Source organism: Mastacembelus armatus, chromosome 6, assembly GCF_900324485.2.
Source record: "Mastacembelus armatus chromosome 6, fMasArm1.2, whole genome shotgun sequence".
NCBI lineage: Eukaryota > Metazoa > Chordata > Actinopteri > Synbranchiformes > Mastacembelidae > Mastacembelus > Mastacembelus armatus.
In genome coordinates this window covers 5,922,423-5,946,153 of record NC_046638.1, presented here as the reverse complement: position 1 = coordinate 5,946,153, position 23,731 = coordinate 5,922,423, and the positions used below count along the sequence as shown (strand labels likewise).

The following is a 23,731-nucleotide window of genomic DNA, read 5'->3' as shown; positions in this document are numbered from 1 at the left end:
GCTCGACAAACCCCTGGAGAATGATGCAGAGGGCGTGTGGAGCCCCGACATCGAGCAGAGCTTCCAGGAGGCCCTGGCCATCTATCCTCCCTGTGGCCGCAGGAAGATCATCCTCTCTGATGAGGGCAAGATGTACGGTACGCCCAACTCTGTCATCTGTGTACCTTTTTCTTCTCAAATTGGGATGATAAGCACAAGACCAAGGTTGGGGATAGTTCTCCTTAAATTCAAGCAAGTCAGGAAGTTAATTTTCTCTGTAGTGTGTGAAATTCAGATTTTTTTCAAAACATAAATGTCAAATTAACATTTTATCCAGTAACCCAACATGAACAAATGAATATTTTCAATATTTCAATATGTAGACAAATAAATGAATCAACAGCAAGTCAACATGCAGTTTTTGGAAACTACATAACGCAAGTTATGCCATGCAGTTTTTTTTGTTTTGTTTTGCACACTCCCCACCATAAACTGTACTTCATATGGTCAGACAATTTCTTTCACATACTCTCTCTCCCCACCACACACACCCATTCACCACCATTCCTCGTGTTCATGTTTCACATCACTCCTGTTTCCTGCACAGCTGTCAGCTCCACTTGGTCCCGTAATGTACAGTATGATGACATGATGTGTCAGAAACAGGCGCACACTCTCTAATCACTCATTCTTCATACACAAAACCTCTAATATGCTTCTCATGCAGACTTCAGTCTATTCACCTCAGCTATAATATTTAGCTGAGAATAAAAAGAATTGACTGGCATGTTCAGAAAAATGTCTGCATGACAGTGAAAGTAGGGGGAGGAAAAGAAATATACATATATACTTAATATATGATTTTCACCCTGATTATTATTCAGTGACTTGTTTTGACCAGATATTTTCCCCATTGTGCCTCTGGCTGTAATAGTGGAGGACACACAGTGATCTTGTTACCAAAATGAGTTATAAATTGCTTACCCCAAACAGATTTAGAAGAGCAGGGATAAGTCTCACTTCCAATCGTGAGTATGTTGTTTGTGCTGGCATTTTGACACTGATTCTTTCTTGATCAGATATCACATTATTTGGGTTATCTGGCTACAGACTTGTTAATTGTTGTGCCCTTATTAAAATGTATTACCTTTAATTCATCAGTTATTTGGGGTAAAGGGGCAACAAAATAATTGTACTTCAGGTCTTTCCTTTGTAAGTCTTTTGGTAATGTTATTGCCAAACAGGTGTAGCGAAGGTGAGACATCTTGCTGAGAGATTTTTGGTAACAGATGGCTTGTCCATGGTATGTTCTCCTGCCTAGTTGTTTGAGAATGGACCTGGCCAGTGGAAAATACGGCGCACAGAGGTAGTGGTGCTATCAGACAGCCTCTGTCATCACCTTGTTTTGTAACACTGCCAGACATCTCCTTTAACCTGTTAGCTCTGCCTAGCCTAGCTTAGTCACCTTTTGCGGTCATGGCCATCCTCTGATCTGAACTTAAACCCTTATAAAGCCTGTAATAATAGTTGGATGGGGGCAGAGAAGAGAGGGGCAGGTGGCTCAGTCTGTGTCACGGGGATTGGGGGCTGGTTGGGCAAAGGTGGTGGTGACTGGGGATTGGCAAGCCAGGCACTGAGGTGTCCCTTCCTCCCTCTGGGGGTCAGGGGCAGGTGATGTGAGCCAGGGAGTGCGTTGGCCCGCCAGGAATGGCATGTGTGCTTGGGAGCCTAAGGGTTCAAGGCAGCTCGGCTGTAACCCTAAACCAGAATAGACGTTTACCCTTTGAGCGCCTGGAGGGGAGGAGGGGGGTGGACAAATAAACACCAAGGTGGGCAGTGGTGTCTTGCGTGGCCTCGGGGCCCAGCAGAACTCTCTCACAACTGTCCCCTATGTGCTTATATGTGAGTTTCAGAGTGAAAATGGTGGAGTATGTATCTTCTACTCCCTGCATTTCTGTGATTTACCTTCCTCACATCTTTGTCCCTGACTGCCTGGCTTGCTTTATCCTTTGTGAATGACCTATTCTCGCCCTGTCAGTTAGTCTGTCTGCCTTTCAGTTCACCTCCAGCTGCTCTCTGAGTTCAACCTGACAGCTTTGCTGCACAGCCAAGATTTATGACTTAAGAACTAAGGGAAGACTGAGCCCGTGCATGGCCTGATTTGCCCCCATCGCCCCAAAGCAGCCCCAGCAGCCCTCCCCTTACAGTCCCGGTAGCTCCACAGTCTTCCCCTTTTAACACCATTCCTGGGGTCACATATGGCCAAGAGCTCAAGTTATTCAAGTAACCACAATCAATGCAAAGCTGCTTTGAAGGTCTTTTAGTGTTGTTAATGTTGTTAAAGCACTGATGGGTGGTCTTAAATCAGGTAGCCAAATCAAATATCAGCTGAGAATATCTTTAAAGGCACATATGAAATGGTGAAGCAATGACTTTATGGTTATAGAAATGTTATTTAGTCTCCTTGCCCAGGCTAAATATGGACACATAGACAAAACAAACTCCTAGCAAAATAATCGTGTGTCTCTTGGCCAAGAGCAACATACTCAAAATTTTAGGTTGAATTCTCCTCTGAGGAATGAATGCCATTCTTTGCTCAACAATATGATATTGAGTCTCCGAGCAGCGAAACACAAGGAATGTGTTCAGGTCGCCTTCTCCATTGTGAATCCCTGAATTGAATGGAATGTTTTTACCCCATATTCTGCGTACATTCGACATTTTTTTCCACAGTGCTGGGCATAGCACTCCATTACATCCATTACTCAACAGACCTATTAGCTTGCTTATTAGGGATGGTGTCACGGATATTGTGGCGGTTATGCGCTCCAGTGGTAATTCGACATGCATCTGCCAAGGAAAACATTTCCTCCCTTGTGTGGCTCTCAGCAAGAGATTTGCCCTGTGGTCTGACTGAAGGCCTCATGCTGCAATAATGGAAAAACAGTCCCAAACTTGTAGTGCAGTGGAAAGCAATGTGCTGACAGCTCTCCCTAGAAGAATGTGGCACTGGAAATATGATTATCTTCCCTGTTTATTTGCTGCCACATAACTGTCATATTAATTTATGTGCCACTTTTGCAACCGTAATTGTTTTATTTAATGATGTTTTTTTAATCGTTTTTATTTAGCAGTAAATCACATTTATGCAGCTGTCTGTTTGCCACAAAGTAGATTTCCTAACATCTGTGAGACAATCACTTTTCTCACATCATGAGGTCTTTGCTCTTACTTCCTATAGAAAAAATATATTGCTTGTGTTAGTAAACTGGACAAAATCAACACAGCTTCCCTCCGTAGTGGCATGTTTTTCTGTCATTTCAGAAGAAAGAATACCCACACAATGAATCATGCTCCCGCTGAACTTCGCTTATGCAACATGTCAGCCTATTGTTTGTTTTTGTCAGGCGATGCAAATATGTTTTCGCCTCAAGTGATCCCCATTAGAAATGTGATATAAAGGTCAGCGGAAAGCAAGAGTGAGTTCTCACCCAGGTCCAAACTTTGGCAGTAAAGTGAGAGATTTGACCTTGGCCTGTTGACCTTTGAAGAAGCGTTCAGACCCCTGTGTTTTTCAAGTGGTGATCTTTCATAACCATCTTCTGCTGGAAGATGTGCATGTCTACTTTTCATAAGTTTACCTGGTCAATGTGGCTGAAATTAATAGGCAGAGAAATTGGAGAGACATTTTTCTGATGTGGATGTACATTAAATCAAATTAAGGCAAAATGATCAAATTAATGCCTTGATGCATTGACATTTTTAAAACAAAAACTATACCACAATGTAAAAAGTGAATTGTGATGCTGGAGAAGTGTTGTGCAATGCATTTTTCCTACATATTGTCTTTTTATTTGATGGGGAGGGGAAAAGCATGCAAAGTCTCTGGCTCTACTCAAACAAGAGTGTTGCAGTTACATGGTCAGCATCTAAACTACCAGGTCAAGGGGATGCATGAATTTGTTTAATTTTGATAATAGACTTGTGCTGAACCTCACACTGGTTTTCGCTTCACTATGTGTGTATTCATTAAGTGTCAGTAGTCAGAGTGCTAACACTGAATGAATGAGCACCCTGGCGGAGCGCTATGACAGAATATGAAAGGCTTTACTGTTACTAAAGCACGTTTTGACAGGACATGTGGCTCTTAGTGTCTGTAATGTTGTTAACTTATTCTTTGATCAGATATTTCTTGATCAACAGTGTTAATAGTATCACTATTTTATATGGGCAAAGCCTGAGTTCAGACATGTACGATTTTATTCTTTACTTGGATCCCCCTGAGTAATTGCTTTTTTCACTGGGCGTTAACAGTTGATTTGGCTTTTTTTCTTTTCTTTTTGTAATAAAAATTTTCATTTTGGCATTAGCACTAAAATTTATGTAGCATCAAAAATTCCAAGCCACAACCCAGTGGCCAAGTGATTTTTGGGAAGGAAAAGTTGCCTTAATTGCAGTGCCTTGTATAGTTAATCTAACTGGTTATTTCCCGCATTTTTTTTAAATTTTTTTATTAGCATTACATTTGAGGGATTTTGGTAATGCTGATGAGGGACACCACAGTCTCTATCATATGTTGTTTTGTGGGGAGTGTTCCTGGATCAGGGCTCACACAATCAGGAGGATAAAGCTGAACCCCCTACAATTTAGTCCTGACAGCCCTCCAGGCTCTCGTGGGATTAAATGCTCTAGAGAGTTTTTGAGGAAACCCTCTGCTGATGATGAACCTCTGCAATCTAGGTACTGCTCCCTCCATTTCTATCTCTTTCTGACTCCTCTTTACCTCACATCATAAGCATAAGATATCTTGAGCAGTGAGACTGAGAGTGACAGAGCTATCACATTATCGAGACATCTCAGATGAGCAAACTTGAAGACACAAGGATCCAAACAGGTTAGAGATGTGTTGATCTAAATATAAAATTCACATACGTCGAGGTTCACACAACCTAACTTGGCATAAATCTTGGTAATTGTGAAAACACTCATGGCAGTTTGTGTTAATATAACATAACATCTGTTAAATTTACCCCTCTGCTAGAAACACTATACTTTGCCAGAAATTAAGTGCAAGCTTGGCTTGGACACCAGTGCAACTGGTTACCATACTGATGATTGCACGACTCTGAGAGTCACCCAGAGGAAGCTGCGGTTTTTGCAAGCATGAATGACACCAGTGAGTGACTATCAGAGACCAGCTGACAGAAGCTAAGGTAATAAGAGAATGACATGAGAAAACCCTTAACTTTATAGATCTACTATTTATGCAGAACTTTCTTATAATTTCTCAATAATGCCCTGGGAAGAACAATGCCATTTATTTTCTTGTTTCAAAGTTCTTGGACCTGGTGTTTACTTAACTTTAAAACTGTGCTGATTTCTAGGTCTATGATTTCCTTCTTTATTTGTGATTTATTTGAAGAATTACTAGGATTTAAGGCTCTTCTATCATATTGTCATGTCTCCACATGTCTTGTCCTGATGGGGAAAAGCAATTCCATCACATCACAATTCATATCATTACACAAATGATTTGTCAGAAACACTTTCCACACTGATGCCGGTTGTATGTTTTATTTATTTATTTTTTTGGTGTCTGACTCTGTAATACTTGTTGAGTGTTGACTTGTTGCTGGTATTGAGGCTTGATAGAGCGCTTTTCAGAGCTCAATATGCTGCATCAGGCTCTATAGTAGGGGAAATCACACCCAGCCAAGACATTCCTGCAGCCTAAATGTGACCTTTGTTTTCCTGAGCAGACACTCTGCACATATGGGCTGTGGAGTAAAAACGTATGGCTGGCTGATGTGTCGTCATCATCATTTTTAAATACTGTGCAATAGGGCAGATATTTACATGGTGGTGTTGTTTAAACACATGCAAAGACATACAGGACATGGACGCAATGGATTACCCATTGAAGCAGCAGATGCAGAACCCAGTGTGGACCAGTCAGTATATCGGAATTTCAGGAATGCACTGAGTGGTGAGAGAGACACTGAGAAGGAAAAAGAGATCAGACCAGGCCAGAACAGTGATGACTGCAGCCGTATTGGGCAACAGCAGATTTACAACCAGGCTCAAGGGTTGATTTTGGAAGGGAAACTGCAGGCTGCCTTCCCTAACCCTGTCCACTTCTCCATGACCTCTAACAACAGGCCTGAGGTGGAGGAGAGGAGAAGGCCAACTGATTTTAAAAAAACTGTAAGATCACTTAGTATTACCTCAGCTCCAGGATTAAAATGTTTTGAGGTTTTTAATTGACTTTAGGATACTAAATTTGTGATAAAACAAGCCCATTCATTTTAAGTACCAGCACAATCTTGGCCTAAACATGCCTTTTGGTCGGAATGTAAAGAAATGTGCACAGACTTGATGCTGATTTATGTTTGCACAACTGTTTTTTATACAGATGTGTAATATTATTAAACTTATGACCTCAGCTTTTTGAATGGTATAGTTTTTGGCATCAATATAACCTAAAGCAGGCAAGTATTGGCTGTGATGTGACCGATTATATATCCTCATGTTACCTTACCAAAACAGTTCCACTGACGTATAGAGATTTTATATTTTGTAACTTAGCAATGTGAACAGATGCCTCTTTTATATTGGCAGTCTGTGAGAAATATGCTTTCAGTTTCTGTTCAGACATATGTGTAAAATGAGAAAGACAGCCACAGACAGGCTATACGTGGCAGTGTGGAAATAAATATTTAATGGTATGTAACAAATAAATCAGAAGCAGAGACTGGAAACTTAACCAACATGCACCAGTCAGAAATTTTCTCTATAAACTCACAAATGAAATTGTTTGCTAAGTTCAGTCCAGTGGGATCCCCTGAACTCTGCAACACACAACTTTGCTTCTGCTGTGTTTGGTCACTGTCATGCCCTTAAGAATTTTTTCCAGAATCAGATTTCCCCCAGACAAGTCCGTGACTGCAGGCAGTGTGATAAACAACATCAAACTGTGGACTAGTGTTTGATGGTATAATGTTCCTACTGACTTTCACGCAGCCTTGGCTGGCAAAAGTTCTGTGTCTGTGTTACTCCCATTGGATATCATGATCTCATTGCTGTGTGACTGAGTCCCCTCTCTGATCTCATGGGTGTGTTGGGTGGTATTTTTGATGGGCCCTTCCCCGAGCACTCACTCTAGGAGTGGCAGGGCATCTGATATGAGAACATGAAGCGAAGGCCCTTTGACAGACTATTAATGAAGTCGTTTAATGTTTGCAACACATACGTACCTGAATCAATTTGAATAGAGACACCATTATATAGATAAAAAACTTTGTCCCCCTCTGTTAACTGTGGTAGCACACCTTTATACAACATTATTCCCAAGCATTTTAACTAAATATAGAAAACACTGGCAAAATAAATGTTTTATATGCATTCTGTTTAGCATTTTTAAAGAGAAGCTTTACAACCCTAATTTCCTGGAGCTTACATGTTTATACTTGACACAATACTTTAGAGTTAATTTGACAGCAACCTGAGCCCTGGAGAGACTTGCAAATCCATACCATAGTTTCAGAAATGTGGGCTTACTGAAATGAAAAGTGGAGCTACTTTTCTGTATTCACCAAACTTTTTATTCATCTGTGGAGACACGCTCACACATCTTTGTCTACCACTTTGAAAATCCCTGTTGGATTGGAAACACAATGTATATCTTACTGTACACTGAGTGAAGCTTGCAGAAGATAAATTGCTGGAAACTGGATGAACTTGCTGCTGTAATGTGAAGAACTCGATACAAGCAACTTAATGTTCATTTGAGGTCAGGTACTATGAGGAGTTTGACAAAGCTCTCTGTTCGTCTTTTCAAGAGTTTGATTGCGAGGAAATGTGGAACACTTTCTTAATCCCTGGGGAATTAAAGAAATATGCATTCAGGGCCTCAAACAATCGGCTGGCGAGTGTACCTCCCGATAAAGACTAAACGGTTGAGGAGTTACAGCCCTGAAAGGAAAATAAGATTGAGATGGAAGAAATGCTGCAGGCTGAAGTGTGTGAGTGTGTGTCAGTTTATGTCTATATCTGCGTGTGCAACTGTGTGTATAAACTGAAGTAGACAGAATTTGAGAGAGGGGTTTAGTCCACAAAAGCCTCACACAAAAGCAGTTCAGCTGGGTAATGTGTGAGTATGTGTGTTTCAGGCGCCTGGAACTTTACAAAGACTAATATCAACCACTTTTTTTTCTTTTGCACTCTAAACCAAGACTGATTTATTCACTGATTCCAGGATAATATCACTGTGTTGTGTAATGTGAAGATTTTTAGTACTTGCTCCACTTTTTGGGCTTTTATGTTGCTTTGAAATCATTTTTTTACTTATCAAATCATTAAGGTTTAAGTTCACACCAGTGTTTACTTTATTTAACCAGGATAATCCACTCAGTGTCAGTATTACTTTACAAGGAGTTGTACATGCATTGATAATAACAAAACAGCAAATATAAAACATATCATGATCATGGTTCCACACAGTGGCCCCATAGTACTGCAGGCAGTCCTTGAACATGGTATTTCCAGGACCTTGGAATAAAGGGTCTGACTAAACTGTATTATCATCTGACTGCTTGTGTTTTATGCTCTGTCTGACTACATTGTACTCTGTTGCTGTATTTCTCGATCTCAGCAATTACTTTACTGAATACAAAGGCAAAGGGTGGTCCAACTGGGAAACCCAAACCAAAACTTTGATTTTCTTAAGCAAATCCTTTGCTAGGTTTCTTTTCACTCTTCAAAAATGTTGCAATCCACACTTTATAGAGGGAGATACCTGACTGAAATGCTGTCACTTTGAACACCAACACCAAAAAAAAATCAGTTCATATGAGCACGTGGACGAAGCTGTTTTTGCAAAATCTGATCACTTTTATTGGCTGAAGAAATATCTAATGGGGGCCAGCAGGGTATCAGGTTTTTTCTTGTCACCATTTGGAGTCATCTGATTGGCCCGTCTGTAGAGCGTTGTAGGATCTGACCCAAGCGTCACTATGTGAGGGAAAATCTGACGGGTTTGTACCAGATTGTGTGTCCTGACTGATCTATGTGTTAATTCACACGGACATGTGGTGCCAAGGGAAAAATGACCTTGTTTAAGAGGTGATGCAAAGTCTAACACACTTTTGCATGATTCTGTGTGTGTGTGTGTGTGTGTGGCCTCTGTGGGTGCCTGAGATCTCCTTTATAGTGCAAGGGCTGTGTGATTCATTCTACCTGATAATGAGAATGTGTTGGTCTTTTTTGTCTGTCCTCCCTTTTATTAAAAACTCTTTGGCTCTTTGTAAATGTAATTTCTAATGAAGAGCTCCTATTAATGGCTATTTTAATTTCTAATTACCCTATTTATTATTTTTAGGTGAAACTTTTAATTTTTTTTATTTATCAAATGTCAGTTGTGTCTTTGAGAGTATCCTCTCAAAGCATAGTGTAGCTTATTTATTTATCTTGTTTTGACCAACCAGCAGTCCAAAACGTAGATATTCAGTTAATGTTGCTATAAAACAAAAGAATACAACAAATTCTCACATTTAAGAAGCTTCAACCAGCAAATGGCAGTGGTTTAGCAGTTTGTGTCATCCATTTTAGCCATTAAATTAGTGGTTTAGTTTTTGAAAAGAAGGTGAAAGAAGCCACATCACCATTGCCCTCCACAGTAACTGGAGACCCTGGGTGGGGGTGGGGGGAACAAGACCAAGATTTACTGCAGGCATAAAGGCGTATTCCATAAACATTGACACACACACCAGCTGCCTGGCAGCCTCACCAGACTGGGCCCCCTTTGGTCACTGGCTGTGTCTGTCCTGAGTCCGGTCTGAGGATCGCATGGCTGCAGCCTCCACCTGCTCTGCCAATGTGACCTGTCTGTCAGCAGTGGCAGCGCACACATACTCACTATGGAGAATATGAGTTCCTGTGTACACTTGAGGGCTCAGGCTGATATTGATGCAAGCTCACAGACAGACTGATGTATATACTTAGAATACATACACAATTTTCGGCATTGACCCAGTTAATAGCCTTGACTCTGGGTTTGGGCACCCTTGTTTGCACAGTCATCTGTATGTGCATGCATGCAAACACTTATGTATGTATGTATATATATATATATATATATATATAAGTTAATTATACAGTGACTTCAATGACAGCAGCCTGCAGCCATTTGTATAAATATATGGACAGAGATATAAAGTGCATATGCATTTCCTCATTCCTCTGGCTCATGCCTTCAGGTTGGCCAGGCATGCAGAGCAGGCTCACTGATGATGGGTTAATAGTTAGCTTTGGTAAACATTTAATTCCTTCACACATTAAACATGCTCCTCATCAAGCCTCCTCTTTCAATTCAAATAAAACATGGCCAAAATAAAGGTTTTGCTTTTTCGTATAATTTTTTTCTCCATGTAATTTAACAGCAGAGTAAGAAAAACACGTAAAGCTTTAAAAGATTTTGGTTAAATATTTGTTGCCTTGTGTATTTAATCTCTTTCATGCCTTTCCAATTTATGTTTTATGGTTTTCACTGAATCTGAAGGAAACACAACCTAAAACTAAACTAAACTAATGTTCTCTGGCCCTTTACAGGACGAAATGAGTTGATTGCACGGTACATCAAACTTCGCACAGGGAAGACTCGGACCAGGAAACAGGTGAGTTCTCTGGAAATGCTATTTGAAGCAGCTACTATTTTGAACCCCTTAAGAAAGCCTTGTCTTGCTGAGTGATACCTCAGCACCCTGGTACCCCCCCCCCCCCCCCAGACCCATCTTTCTTTCCTGGGTGACTGATGATTGAATTAGGCCCTGGACCCAATGCGCAGAGGCTATAGGATCAAATGTCGGTGTTATTTCTTCATCACCTTATGGGCCTGGTGCTTGTTAGAAGGGTAAAGAAGTTGGGGAATATCTTGATCTAAATGAGAGACTGAGGCGGGATGGGCAAGGGATTTGGAACTTTATCCTCACTACGGTACCTGATATGAACTGATGTATGGGCAGTGATGGATGTGGAGAGAAAGGGTCCCTACTAAGTTGTCTGGCAGAGTCGGTGTGGGAATCAAAAGAGACAAGTGCAGATGAGAGAAGTGAAGCAGTAACAGATCAGAAGATGGACAGTGGGACAGGTGGAAGGGAGAGCTGCTGGTTCACACTGTGGTGTTGCTTCTTAAGGATGTTCAGATAGACAGAAAATGTTAAGTAGGAACGAAGCATTTTTAAAAATGTAAATTCAATTCTGATTGTTGAGTGATGGTTCAATAATGTTTCACCTTTACCTTGACTTTTAAAATAAGCCACATAATTTGTACAGATTTCAGTGTACAGGTACTTTCACTGAATTGTTCTTGTCCATGTTAAATATATTACTCAAACATTCACAGTGGAAGTTGAATAAACTTATAAACCACAAGCCTAATATTGTAAACAAAAGTGAATTGAAGTCAAGAGTTAGCAGAATTGGAGTCCAGTGACTGAAACAAGATTGGAGGTGTGAGTTACAGCTACTTTGACTTACAAAAGAACAGTCTAATGTTTGTAGTTTGCTATTTACAGTCTGAATCATGTCTTGCAACAAAGAGATATCGAAAGACTTTTGGTCAAGAATTGCTGATGTGCATAAAGCAGAAAGATTTATAAAGTAATCTCAGTCTGGATATTTGTCAGTCCACAATTTATAGATAAAGTGTCTATGAATCGAGGTATTCTCTCTAGAAGTGGCTGCTCATTTACAATGATACAGAATACCTAATGATGTAGAGAAACCCAGATCAATAACTAAAGGCTTAAAGGAATCAGTGCCTGTCAGGTTTGAAACCCTGGATGTTCATACTGTGAAATAACAGTGCTGACCACAATGCACTGGCACCCAGCTGAAAATGGGTCACATTAATGCAATGCTTAACTCTGATGTGATGTCTGTTGTCTGTGCCTTTTAGGTGTCCAGTCACATCCAGGTTCTAGCCCGACGGAAGGCCAGAGAGATCCAGGTGAAGCTGAAGGTACGCTACGTGAGTCAACTTCTTCTTTATATTACCTAAATTTGAAAGATTGACGATTGTAATTGAAACTTTTGAAGAAGAAATATATATACTGTATTTAAAATCGACTCCTACAGACTTTTAGTTCATGGTGCTTATGTTCAGCTGAGGTTGTCGTAATTCTAATATAGTTGAGCAGCACCATATGGAAAGAGGATGAAAACATTATTACCCTTTATTCTTTCCTCTTACATTGAAGTGTCATGTTTTGTTAAAACGTATTTTGTGATTCCTACTTCCTGGACTGACGTTTTCACATTCCATTAACACAAAGGCACAAAGCACTGGCTATTTTAATTGCGCCCTCTAATTGATGCTAGTTTAAAATGGGATGCTGACACATTTCCATGAAATGTGAACTTACTTCTGAAGCCTGAGGCTTACTGTGCACAATTATGAACAGGATGAACCAAATGCAATTGTCAGGAAACAGATTAATCCCTGCCTTATTCCTTCCAGGTATTACATTTGGTAAATACCTCAATAAAGTTTTCGTGTTTGGTATGTTGAAACCTCACACATCCCTGTCACCCTGAGTACTTTTTCAGTTTACATATCTCAACCACATATACTCACATACCTGCACTCACAGTAGGCAGCAGAGAGGACTCTTCCTCACCTTTGGAAAGTAGCCATGAGAGTTTAGCTGGCAGGTCCCAGTATTGGTCACAGGGTTGGCCCCTGTCACAGGCCTTTTTAAATACGTCTTTAGTGTAACTGAGATCCCTACCACATGTACCCCCATATTTCAGCTATGCCCTTGTGTTCGCCAGTTCTGGGAAAAAGAATGCACCGTGTGGCCTTGCCCATGAGGGCTGGGCGCCAAGTCCTTGTAGTCCTCTGTGGTATGGAAACTACTCAAGAAGTGGATTCAAAACAAAAGCTCTATCACTTCAAAATGTAGCACAGTATAGACAATGTTCGGACTTTTTTGTATTTTAAACTCTAATTGCATCAGCATTTAACAATTTTGATACCACTATTTAACATATAACTCAGTTGCCTTCCATGCAGTCAGTATGACCTCCAACAGAAGCTAGTTGTCATCACTAGGTTGCCTCTGCCAAAGCAATAAACTTGAATGTAATATCACCTTCTCTTCAGCTCTGTGCCTGGCAGGGATTCACCAATGATGCAAGCTGGCCTCAGACTTTCATTTCCCCTTTTAGGGCTCTCCTTGTGTTACCAGTGAAGTGCAGCACTGACTTAAATGGAGTCTGATGAGCGCACTCCCTCCTGTGCCTGTCTCTTTGTTTCATTCTTGCTCTCTGTCCCTTTCTACAGGACCAGGCGGCCAAAGACAAGGCATTGCAGAGTATGGCCACCATGTCCTCAGCCCAGATTATTTCACCCACAGCCTTCCAGAACAAGATGGCTCTGCAGGGCCTGTCTAGGCCAGCATATCCCACTACTGGTGGGGTGAGTCCCTGGCCACTGGCCCCTACTGCATCAGATGAATGACAGTAGCCACATTTCTAAAAGAAATACCTTTGAGATCATCCCAATGTATGTGATTTTAATGCCAGTTAGCATACCCTTACATGTTTATTGTTTCCCTGGATGTTGGTTTATTTTTATGTTGCGACTGTTGATCCTCTTTGTAATTCAGTTTGTCTGATGTTTAAAGATTTGAAGAAGCTTCCCTGAACATTTTATATTTAGTTTTAGTTTGTAGAGATAATTTGGACCTCAGAGAATTGTTTCTTTGGGATGCACATTTAAAGTGGAATTTTTAACAACTCTGAGTTATGTGCTTTTATTTTCAAGTGCATAATACACACAGTTGTGAAAATTATTGCCAAGGTGGAGCTTAATAACAGTTTCTACTCCTTTGTTTTTCCCAGTTTTGGCATGGAGCACTTCCAGGTCAACCAGGTGGCCATGAAGAGTGAGTAGCCATTCTTTAAACTCCGCAATATAAAGCAGTAACTTTTCATGTGAACATCTTACTAACCATCTGATCTATATCAGACATTACAAATTAAAAAATCTCAGTGCAATTATAAATAAAAGTCTTCAGCTGTCTGACATTCACCATACGACTCTGCCCCCTGTGTCTTTAGAGGTCAGAAAGTCCAATTAGTATGTGATATGGGGTCATGAGGCTGAGACTGTGCATAACATACCTCTTGTCTGTCTCGTCTCTCCAGCATTAAGCCCTTCTCCCAGCAGAGTTACGCCATGCAAGCATCTGGCCCAGCCCCCATAACAGGTGGGTGCTCTTTCTCCCCTCTGCAGTGTTGACAGACGGCTGTCATTCTGGCAAAGTGATGAGACAACTAGGCTCATTATATGGAGCTTGCACAAAGCTCAAAGAAAGAGCAGCAGGATCACTGCATTTTCAAATTTTAATTGTCACACTCAAATCAAATGTTTATATGCTCAGTGTCCTCTCATCTGCAGGTTATGAAAGCGCAGCAAGCCTGTCCATGTCTCCTGGTGCCCCCCCCTGGCAGGGTAGAAGTATTGCTAGCTCCAAGTTGCGAATGCTGGAGTTCTCTGCCTTCCTAGAGCAACCTCAGGACCCAGAGACTGTGAGTAGATTAAAGATACAAGAATAGAGATTAGTCTGTTTTACCCATGATCCAAAAGGGTTTTTACCCTCCACACATAAGTTTTTTTATTACAAAGCTATTATGCACCAGAAATCTTTACTGACAATTGTATCACATTAGTTGTTATCTGCAAGAACAATTTAATATAACACAAGACACAATGTCAGCTTGTGGCAATCAGTTAGTGTCATAACATTAAATTACTATTTTTCAGTTGTGTATTTCTTATTAATATAACTCAATGGTAAATTAGTTGGTTGCTAAATAAGAAAATCTTTTATATAATGCTCTCATAAATCCAAAGCATTACTGTCTTATGCACAGAGAGCAAGTTGTACTAAACAATAAATTGATATGGAGTAAAAATATTTCCTCAAGGATCACAGAATGAACTGTATTAACACAATAAGAATGTACACAACAGCGCATCACATGATCATAAATAGTGCAAGTGGGGACAAAAGTGTAGGACCCTTGAGACAGGTGACAGGATAGTACTGTAAATGTGATGCAATGGAACAGCAGGCCCAGTGTGACAGATGTCCTGAAGTGCCTAACCGTGCACTTGGTGTTAATGACAATCTAGTAATCTGGGCATTTGACATTTTTGGCTCAGTTCATCTCCTGATATGCACTTTTGTCTCTCCAGTTCAACAAGCACCTGTTTGTGCATATTGGCCAGTCCAACCCGAGCTACAGTGACCCCTATCTGGAGTCGGTGGACATCAGGCAGATCTATGACAAGTTCCCAGAGAAGAAAGGTGGCCTGAAGGAACTGTTTGAGAAAGGGCCACACAACGCTTTCTTTCTCGTCAAGTTCTGGGTAAAGCTGCGCTTAGTTGAATTCTTTTTAATTAATTTCAACTGATACATCAATAGATCAATAGATCCTCATTTCAATTCTAAATTACAAATGTATGTGACAATGTGTGTGGTACAGTATGTTTCATACATCATCAGACCATATAATCCTCTGCAAGCGAGAAGGTGAAATGATAGTTCAGTGAATGGTCTTGTTAATGTTTTGTAGCACCTGCTAGTTGTTAAAGGCCTAGTGGTCTTAACTGTATTGATATGGCTTAAGCAATGGAGTTAAAGGACCTTACATGTGTCTTTAGGCCTAGATTAAATGTAAGTTCATTGCTCCCATGATTGGATTTGTGGTTTATATGTCAGAAAAGAAGACACTGATGTACAGCATGTATGTGGTGTGGGTAAGATCATCTGTGACAGCAACCTTACAGAGAGTGGCAGGCCTGATCTTTCACTAGGGGAAATGTGAGCTCCAGCACCTGTTTTTGTGCTATTAGACTGAGTCCAACCCTCATGCCCCCTCCAATATACTTATTTATAGATAAGCCCTCCCAAAACACATGCAGAGAGAAACACCCAACTTACCATTACACATTGAGAAATATGAAGCATGAAGTGAAGCACAATGACAAAGTCAACTTAAGATGCAGACAGACTGAGTAGTGTGTTATATCATTGAAAGAATTGGGAAAATGTTTATTGTAAACATGAAAATGGGCACAAAAAAGTGAATGGGAGGGAGAGAGAGAGAAACAGGGCGTATGATTATGTAATTTGACACATCCACTTTGTTAATTTCTCTGATCTGGTCACCTTACTTTACCTCAGCACAAGACCTTTGGTATTTGTATCATGCATAACACATACTGTATGCAGTTACAAACCCAACCCTCTTCTTTACCTCAGGGTACCTTCATCTACACATATAAAACATAAATGCCTCTTCAAATCATCTGTGGCCTGACCTTTAGTAATAATATGTCACAAATTATTCAACATGATTTTCTGCTATTTGTTATTTTTGGCAAACTGACATTGCAGTATTTGGATGGATGGCATCAGGTTTATGAATGAGTAGAGTTAGTGAAAGATATTTTCTCAGAAACTCCAGACCTCTTAATCACCAACCATATTTCTTATTGTCCAGGGATTCAAAATAGAGTAGAATCAATAAATTGAAAGAAACTGGCTTTTCAGTCTAGAGTCAAAGAGACAGTCTAGCTGTCAAGTCGGGACCTTAATAGACCTTAATAAATACTTGTTTTTAAGCACATAGAACATATGCAGGCTGACTGTGTGCACCATCTCAGTGCCATGAAAGCCTCGAAAGGTTTGATAAGTTGTCTTGGGGTAGACATCATGCTTATCATGTTCTTCGTATACTATAATTTTCATCTGCAGTTTGTGGGACTGGTGAGGCTGTTCCAGTCATACCTAAGTCATTCATCTATGACAGCCTAGTTGTGCATACAAGGTGTACCAAAAACATCCAGGAAGATCACCTTTAGGTTTAAATAATTGCATATCTGAAATAATTTAGGGCAGTTTAGTACTAGGGCAGTATGGTGGCTGAGTGGTTAGCACTGTTGCCTCACAGCAAGAAGGTCCTGGGTTCGCAACCTGGCCTTTCTGTGTGGAGTTTGCATGTTCTCCCTGTGCTTGTGTGGGTTTACTCTGTGTTTTGTCATGGATGCCTTGAGAATTGGAGGACCCCCTTGGGATACACAGTCCCACAGTCCAAAAACATGTATGTCAGGTTGACTCTAAATTGCCCATAGGAGTGAGTGTGAGTGTGTGTGGTTGTTTGTCTTTGTGTGTCTCTATGTGGCCCTGTGATGTACTGATGACCTGTACAGGGTGTACCCCTTCCTTCCACCCAAAGAGAGCTGGGATAGGCTCCAGCAGATCCCCGTGACCCTGGTTAAGGAATAAGTGGGTATAGATGATGGATGGATGTTTAATACTAAAAATCACATTTTAGCCACTAGGTGGAGGTTGTTGGTGACTTGCAAAGCAGATATATAATATAGCTTTGACTGCTGTGGTTTAGAGTGCCAGACTGTGAATGTCAAGTACAAAGTGCTGCTTGGCAATCTCAGTCTACCAGATGGCAATGTATGTACGGCATTACCCTTCTCACATGTTTGACTGCCACATTATTTACTGTGGGGAGATAGAAGACATTGGTGAGTGACACGTATTGAAAGTTGACTTCTCCAGACCTTAGAAAGAGCAGCTGGATGAGCCATGGCATTTTATTCAGGGGTGAGGTTGAAAGAGGGGATGGGCAGCCCTGCTATATAACACAGAGAAAGAGAGCAAGATGGCAATGAAGAGCAAGAAATAAAAATAGGGACACAGACATTATGAACGAGATAGGGATGACAGGAGAATTGGTGGGTAGCATGTAATCAACAACTCATTCATCAGTTAAATATTGCTCTCTTGATTCATGTCAGAGACTGGTGGAGTCAACACTTATGACATATGCAACTCCGAGCTAGAGGAAAACAAGCTCATAACACTGTCCCCTCTCAGTCTGTTCATTTTATTGTATCCCAAGGGGGTCCTCCAATTCTCAAGGCATCCATGACAAAACACAGAAATGCTGCAAAACAGCTGGGCATTTCAACACCCATACTGGAAAAAACAGCAAGAGATGCTCTTGGCCATGAAAATAAGCAAAATGAAATCCTCCCCATATCTGTAAATACAGTAACCTAATTTATAGTATTGTAAAAGATGGGAAGAGCCTAGCTGATGTTGCTGCAGTGACATAGCCACGTGGCAGGTCATGACTCGGGGGTGTGCTGAGGTGCAGGTTGGCATGGTGACGGTGACAGGCGGCTGGCTTACCTCCAAAGCTATGGCATTCTAGATTGAATTTCCAGCAAACCCCCCTGTCGGCCACCGGCTGCTTTGCCCCTCTCCCCGCCATCCTCTTCAGCCCCTCTGCGCCTGTGGCCCTGTCCTAACGGATTGTCTCACGCCTTTTAAGTGCCGAGGGAATCCGATTTGAGCTGGCTCTGCTAAATTGTTACACAGCCAGCCTGCCCACCATGATCTAATCAGCCAATTGCACACTGCTGATTGTAATTGGATGAATTCCCTCGCAGGCTGTTAGGGAAGCAGGGAATGGCAGTTTGGAGAGGGTCACTAGGCCCCAGGGATGAAGACAAATAGAGGAATTACATGAGCCAGGGATGAAGATGAACGGGGTGATGAAGAGATGAGAGGAGGCTGAGCTGTCTCAATGGCCCATTAGGAGATAGAGCCCGACAGGGGAAAAGGTAAAACAGTCCAGCTGTCTGATGGAGGAGACAGCACCTCAGTCTGATTCAAAATTAGATTATACTTCAATTCAAACTTGAACTAGTCAGAGGATCAGACATAGGTGAGTCTCCGTCCACCTGAGGATGAAGAAACTTGAAGCTTGACTGCCTTTAAATGGAACTTCTGATTCCATATTTTCAACATACTATAGGAAGTCAAGGAGAGACATTTTTTAATATGTGCAAATACGTCACAGCTTGAAAACATGTTCAGTGCTACTGTTGTGAAATAAAGCACACACACACACACACAAAGAGGTACAGGGCATCTTGTGAATCTTGAGGCCATATTTGACAGTGTTACACTAGGTCCGCAGTGAACTGGCCTTTGGATGCCTCTTGGCTTTACAACAATTCACAGTCGAGCTTTGTTGATCCATCACACTTGGTGATGCGTCTTTGTCAGACTGACCCACGTTTCTTGAGTAGAAAAAACCGATATTTTGTTGAAATATGGAGCTGCTGGTGTATATGTGTGAGACTGCAAATGCCCTGTATGGAGCAGTGTACTGTAGCACATGTCTCCACTTAAAGGGGGTTATGTGTTAATGAGAAAAGCAGCAATCCTCATCCATGTGTCTCCAGGCTACTATAGTCACTAATGTGTTTCCTTTTGGGTCAGACTCACAGGTGTGTACTCATGTTGATCCTGACAGGTTATCTGTTTTTGCCTTTTAGGCGGACCTTAGTGTAAACCTGCAAGATGATAGCAGCTTCTTCTATGGTGTTTCCAGTCAGTATGAGAGCTCTGAGAACATGATTATCACCTCATCTACCAAAGTCTGCTCCTTTGGCAAGCAGGTGGTGGAGAAAGTGGAGGTAATTTAAAGATACTTGGGGGTTAAAAATAGTAAAACTGAACATCAGCAATGAATTTAATTTTTAGTGGATCTAACATTATTAATATAGAAATTCACACAGCATTTCTAATTAACTAGCTAGAACATTATAACTAAAGCTTTGGTGACTGATGTAATTATTTTGCTCTGTTTATTTTAATTTTATCATCATTGTATCTTAATTTTCTCTAAATGCATTAAATGGTATTCAGAGTTTGAGTTTATTCTTTGTTATATACACATATATATATATGTAACAAATATCTGTGTACATTCTGTGAAAAACAACACTGGAGAGTTGAGAGTTCCCACAGTTATCAGCATATATAGTATAAGTGGATGCAATTCAACAAGTTTGCATCACTGATTGCTTGATAGAGTAGTTATATTTCAACATGAAGCAGTCATGGCCATGTCAAAAACTATTATCATCCAGAGGAGTGATTAACTACTTCTTGTAGAGATGGATTCCAGTCAATTACCACTGACCTGTGGTCAGGAAACTGATGTGATTCACAAATCTCCCTGGCATGACTAACTGTTATGCTTCCTGTTAACTAGACACAATAGTTACCCTACCCTCCAACCCCCACTGCTGATGGATTGTACAATATAAACACATTCACACACGTCCCTATTCCGAGGTAGAGCCTTGTGCCTCAGTAGACCACATGATGATACTTCATCATTTGATTACAGTTGTCACAGTAAATACATTTATTTTCGTATCTGGCATGCCATATGCTGCTTTATGTATATTACATTACGCATTTTATATCTTAGCACGTGGATGTTCATATCCAATCCATCCAACTGACTTTCAGTGTATTAGTCACTCCTGTATTTTTTACAGATTTAACATTTTAGCCTTTATTTTATTTTTATGATATGACTTATATCATACAGCAAAAATGAATACAACAAATAGAATATCAGCAAATTATTTATTTTAACAATAATTGTAACTATTTTAAAGTGAGGTGTCTAATAGTATATAATATAAATATGAACATGGAAAGTGTAGGTTTCAAAGTACAATCTCTACTGTCTGTAAATTGCGTCGTCCACTGTGTCATCAAAACTAAAGGTGGACATTTAAATTTAAAAAAAATAAAAAGGAATGGAGACTCATTAGTGAAGGGTGGGCTGATTTTTATTGCAGTGGATTCTTAAATATTGCCTTTCCATTTTAGTTTAATAAGTCAAACATTTCTCTTTTTAAAATTAATTTATTTAATTTTTTAATTGGCTGAAAATGTAATAAATGCACAGGATTTAACATTTTAGTGATTTACATTTAAGGTTTAGTAAGTTTTGTTGTATACTGCATGTTCTCATATATTGCACACTTTGAATCTGTTTTTCTAGACGGAGTATGCACGTTTTGAAAATGGCCGCTATGTGTTTCGGATCCACCGTTCCCCATTATGTGAATATATGATCAACTTCATCCACAAACTTAAACACCTGCCAGAGAAGTACATGATGAACAGCGTACTGGAGAACTTCACTATCCTACAGGTACACACAGGAAACAGGGATATACATTATGTGTGTGTATAGAAGATGTTTCTGTTTTTGTCCTATTCAAGTTATCAAAGCAGGTCCAGATGAAAAACCATTTAGCTTAGCTTAGCATAAAGACTGGGAGCAGGGCAAATAAGTTGCCTAGCTCTCTCTGAAGGTAAAACAAAAGCTTAGCAGCATAGATAGCTTATCATGATTGAAAAAGAGGTGGAACAGTGGTTTGGTGGTTTGCATAGTCAAATCAGTTCCAGGTCCAAATCCCATTTTAACCTGGGAAATTTGCATGTTCTCCCTGTGTCTGCGTGGGTTTTCTCCAGATACTCTGGAGACTACTTCCTCCCATAGTCCAAAGACATGCAGTTTGGGGTTGGTCTAACTGGTGACTCTAAACTGTCACTGTCATCTAGGATTGACTCCAGCTCCCCTGTGACCCTGGATGTACCAGTACAGGCGGTAGATAATGGATGGATGGGCAAAAAAGGAATTTTGGATATGATTGTCCTTCATCATTCATGTAGTTCATTTCATGCCATTCTGAGGTGATAACAGGGCCATGTTGATGTTTGATATATGTGCAAAAACCTTTCTTCAAATACAAAGTGCTTTTTTGCACATATCCCACTGTTTTATAAAACTGAAAAATTCTCTGGTTTTTAAATAACTATGGCGATGCTGTAATATTTCTAATGGATAACCATGACAGACAGTACTTCTTCACTGCCTATGGACAGTAAATGTTCAGTAAAGGTTTCTTGCAGAATTAAAGCATTATTTTTTTTCATTTTAATTGTTGTCAGTTGGACTTTTCTGAATGAGTTGGTGTGCTCCTGAGAAATCAGACTTGGGGAAGTGAATAGGGTGCACTGTATCACCATAGTAACAGAGTGCTCCTCAATACCAGGGTTCAAACACATTAGTGTCCCTTCCATTGGCGGCTGCATTCCTACTGGCCAAGGGACAATGACCATATTGAGCCCACACTGACGACTACATGGCAGCATGTAATTAGGTTTGTCAGTGGGCTGATTTAGCTCATATTAACCATGAACAGCTCATAAACAGATACACATACACAGACATAGGCTTGCACACACATACAGATACATACACACACATATTCCACATTTTTAGGCAGAGCACAATGATCAATATGGCTGCTGTAGTAGTGAAGTGCTGTATTCAATGCAATGCAACTGAGCATAATGAACAAGGAAGCTGTGTTCATGTTTTATGCTTGTTGCATTGTCACACTCATTATGCTGTGTTTTAGAAACTAATCAGCCTAGTATGGTATAATATATAGTCATCATATTTTAACTACCATTTCGGTGGAAGTGAAGTGTGAAATTATTTATTGCTATTGTCAATTCCTTATGCATGAATTTGTTTATCTTGCTGGATAATTAGTTTAAGTAGGTTTTTATGTTGGTATGACTGAACAGGACTGTCTGTGTTTCTACAGGTGGTTACTAACAGAGACACACTGGAGACCCTGCTGTGCATAGCCTACGTCTTCGAAGTGTCCACTAGCGAACACGGCGCACAGCATCATATTTACAGGCTAGTCAAAGACTGACACAGTCAAACAGTTGGAACTTACAGTACTTGTTCTAGGCCCAGTGTAGCACTTCAGTGAACAACAAACAATGGACTGCTTCCTCCATGAGCTTAAAGCTGAAACCACACAACTCAGTCAGAAGCCCATAGAAACACTGGCTTTGTCAGTGGCCAGGAACCCGTCTACTGCTGAGGAAGAGGGGGATTTGGGACTGCTGAAGCTGAAACAGTATTTGTGACAAGAAAAGAAGGAAGAGGACCATGATACACTGTGGTCTCGATACCAAAGGAGCCAAACTAAGCCAAGAAGACCTGCATGAGAGAGTTATCATTTGGTGGTGTTTTTCATCTCATTTTGCTAGTGTTTGATTTTGATTTTGATTCTTTTACACATGTGCATGTGCAGGGGATGTTTGCTACAAATGGGTCTGGCTACCACAAGGTGCCACCTTGTGACTTAAGTATGAACAACAATGGGGAAAAGTAATTGAAAGTAGATTCTCTCCTTTGCACATCCATAAAATATCACTGTTTTGGTGCCAATCATTTGTGCTATTTTAGAAATTGAGTAATGATGTACAGTGCCACACCCATCTCCTCTAAACAGTTATGAAAGTAAGAGGCTAAAATGATTTAAGAGCTATTGTATAAACCTTGTTTGATGTTAATGTTATATATTTCTTGTATTGTCTTACTGTTTTTGATTGAAAATTATCTGACTACAAACAAAAGGCACATAACACTGCTAACTTGAACCAGATATGGATCTGTATGCTCATTACAGAGGTTGTCTGTAACTGTTACTTAGCCTGAGGTGTCAAATGAAAATACAAGTGTTTTCTTACATAACTCCCCTTTGTTGCTGAGTTCTCAATTCTGTAAAAACTCTTGTCACTCACTGCTACGAGTAATTTCAATGACATATAAAATCAAATATGTAGGTTTTATACCTAACTATATACATGTACATTCTATATACATCTCAGAACTAAGTGTGGCAATCTCCAGGTTACATAATGCACATTACAGGTTACATAGAGAGAGTTATGAAGAGGCACATGTTAATGTGTTAGT

The 23,731-nt window shown here is 40.3% G+C and overlaps 1 protein-coding gene across 4 annotated transcripts; it reads left to right on the top strand.

The window, feature by feature from the left end:
- tead4 (TEA domain transcription factor 4) lies at positions 1-23,506 on the top strand. 4 transcript variants are annotated; one of them, XM_026310435.1, is made up of 11 exons: positions 1-132; positions 10,585-10,649; positions 11,933-11,995; positions 13,319-13,453; positions 13,879-13,922; positions 14,185-14,246; positions 14,438-14,568; positions 15,239-15,412; positions 19,413-19,553; positions 20,942-21,094; positions 22,563-23,506. In XM_026310435.1, exons 4-11 carry the CDS (start codon positions 13,352-13,354, stop codon positions 22,674-22,676), a joined length of 921 nt encoding a protein of 306 aa, XP_026166220.1. In that variant the 5' UTR covers positions 1-132; positions 10,585-10,649; positions 11,933-11,995; positions 13,319-13,351; the 3' UTR covers positions 22,677-23,506. The 4 variants fall into 4 exon arrangements, with proteins under 4 accessions (XP_026166220.1, XP_026166219.1, XP_026166216.1 ...); XM_026310434.1 differs by having other exon boundaries at positions 11,933-12,004; XM_026310431.1 differs by lacking the exon at positions 1-132 and adding an exon at positions 989-1,007 and having other exon boundaries at positions 11,933-12,004.
- The last annotated feature ends 225 nt before the right edge of the window (positions 23,507-23,731 follow it).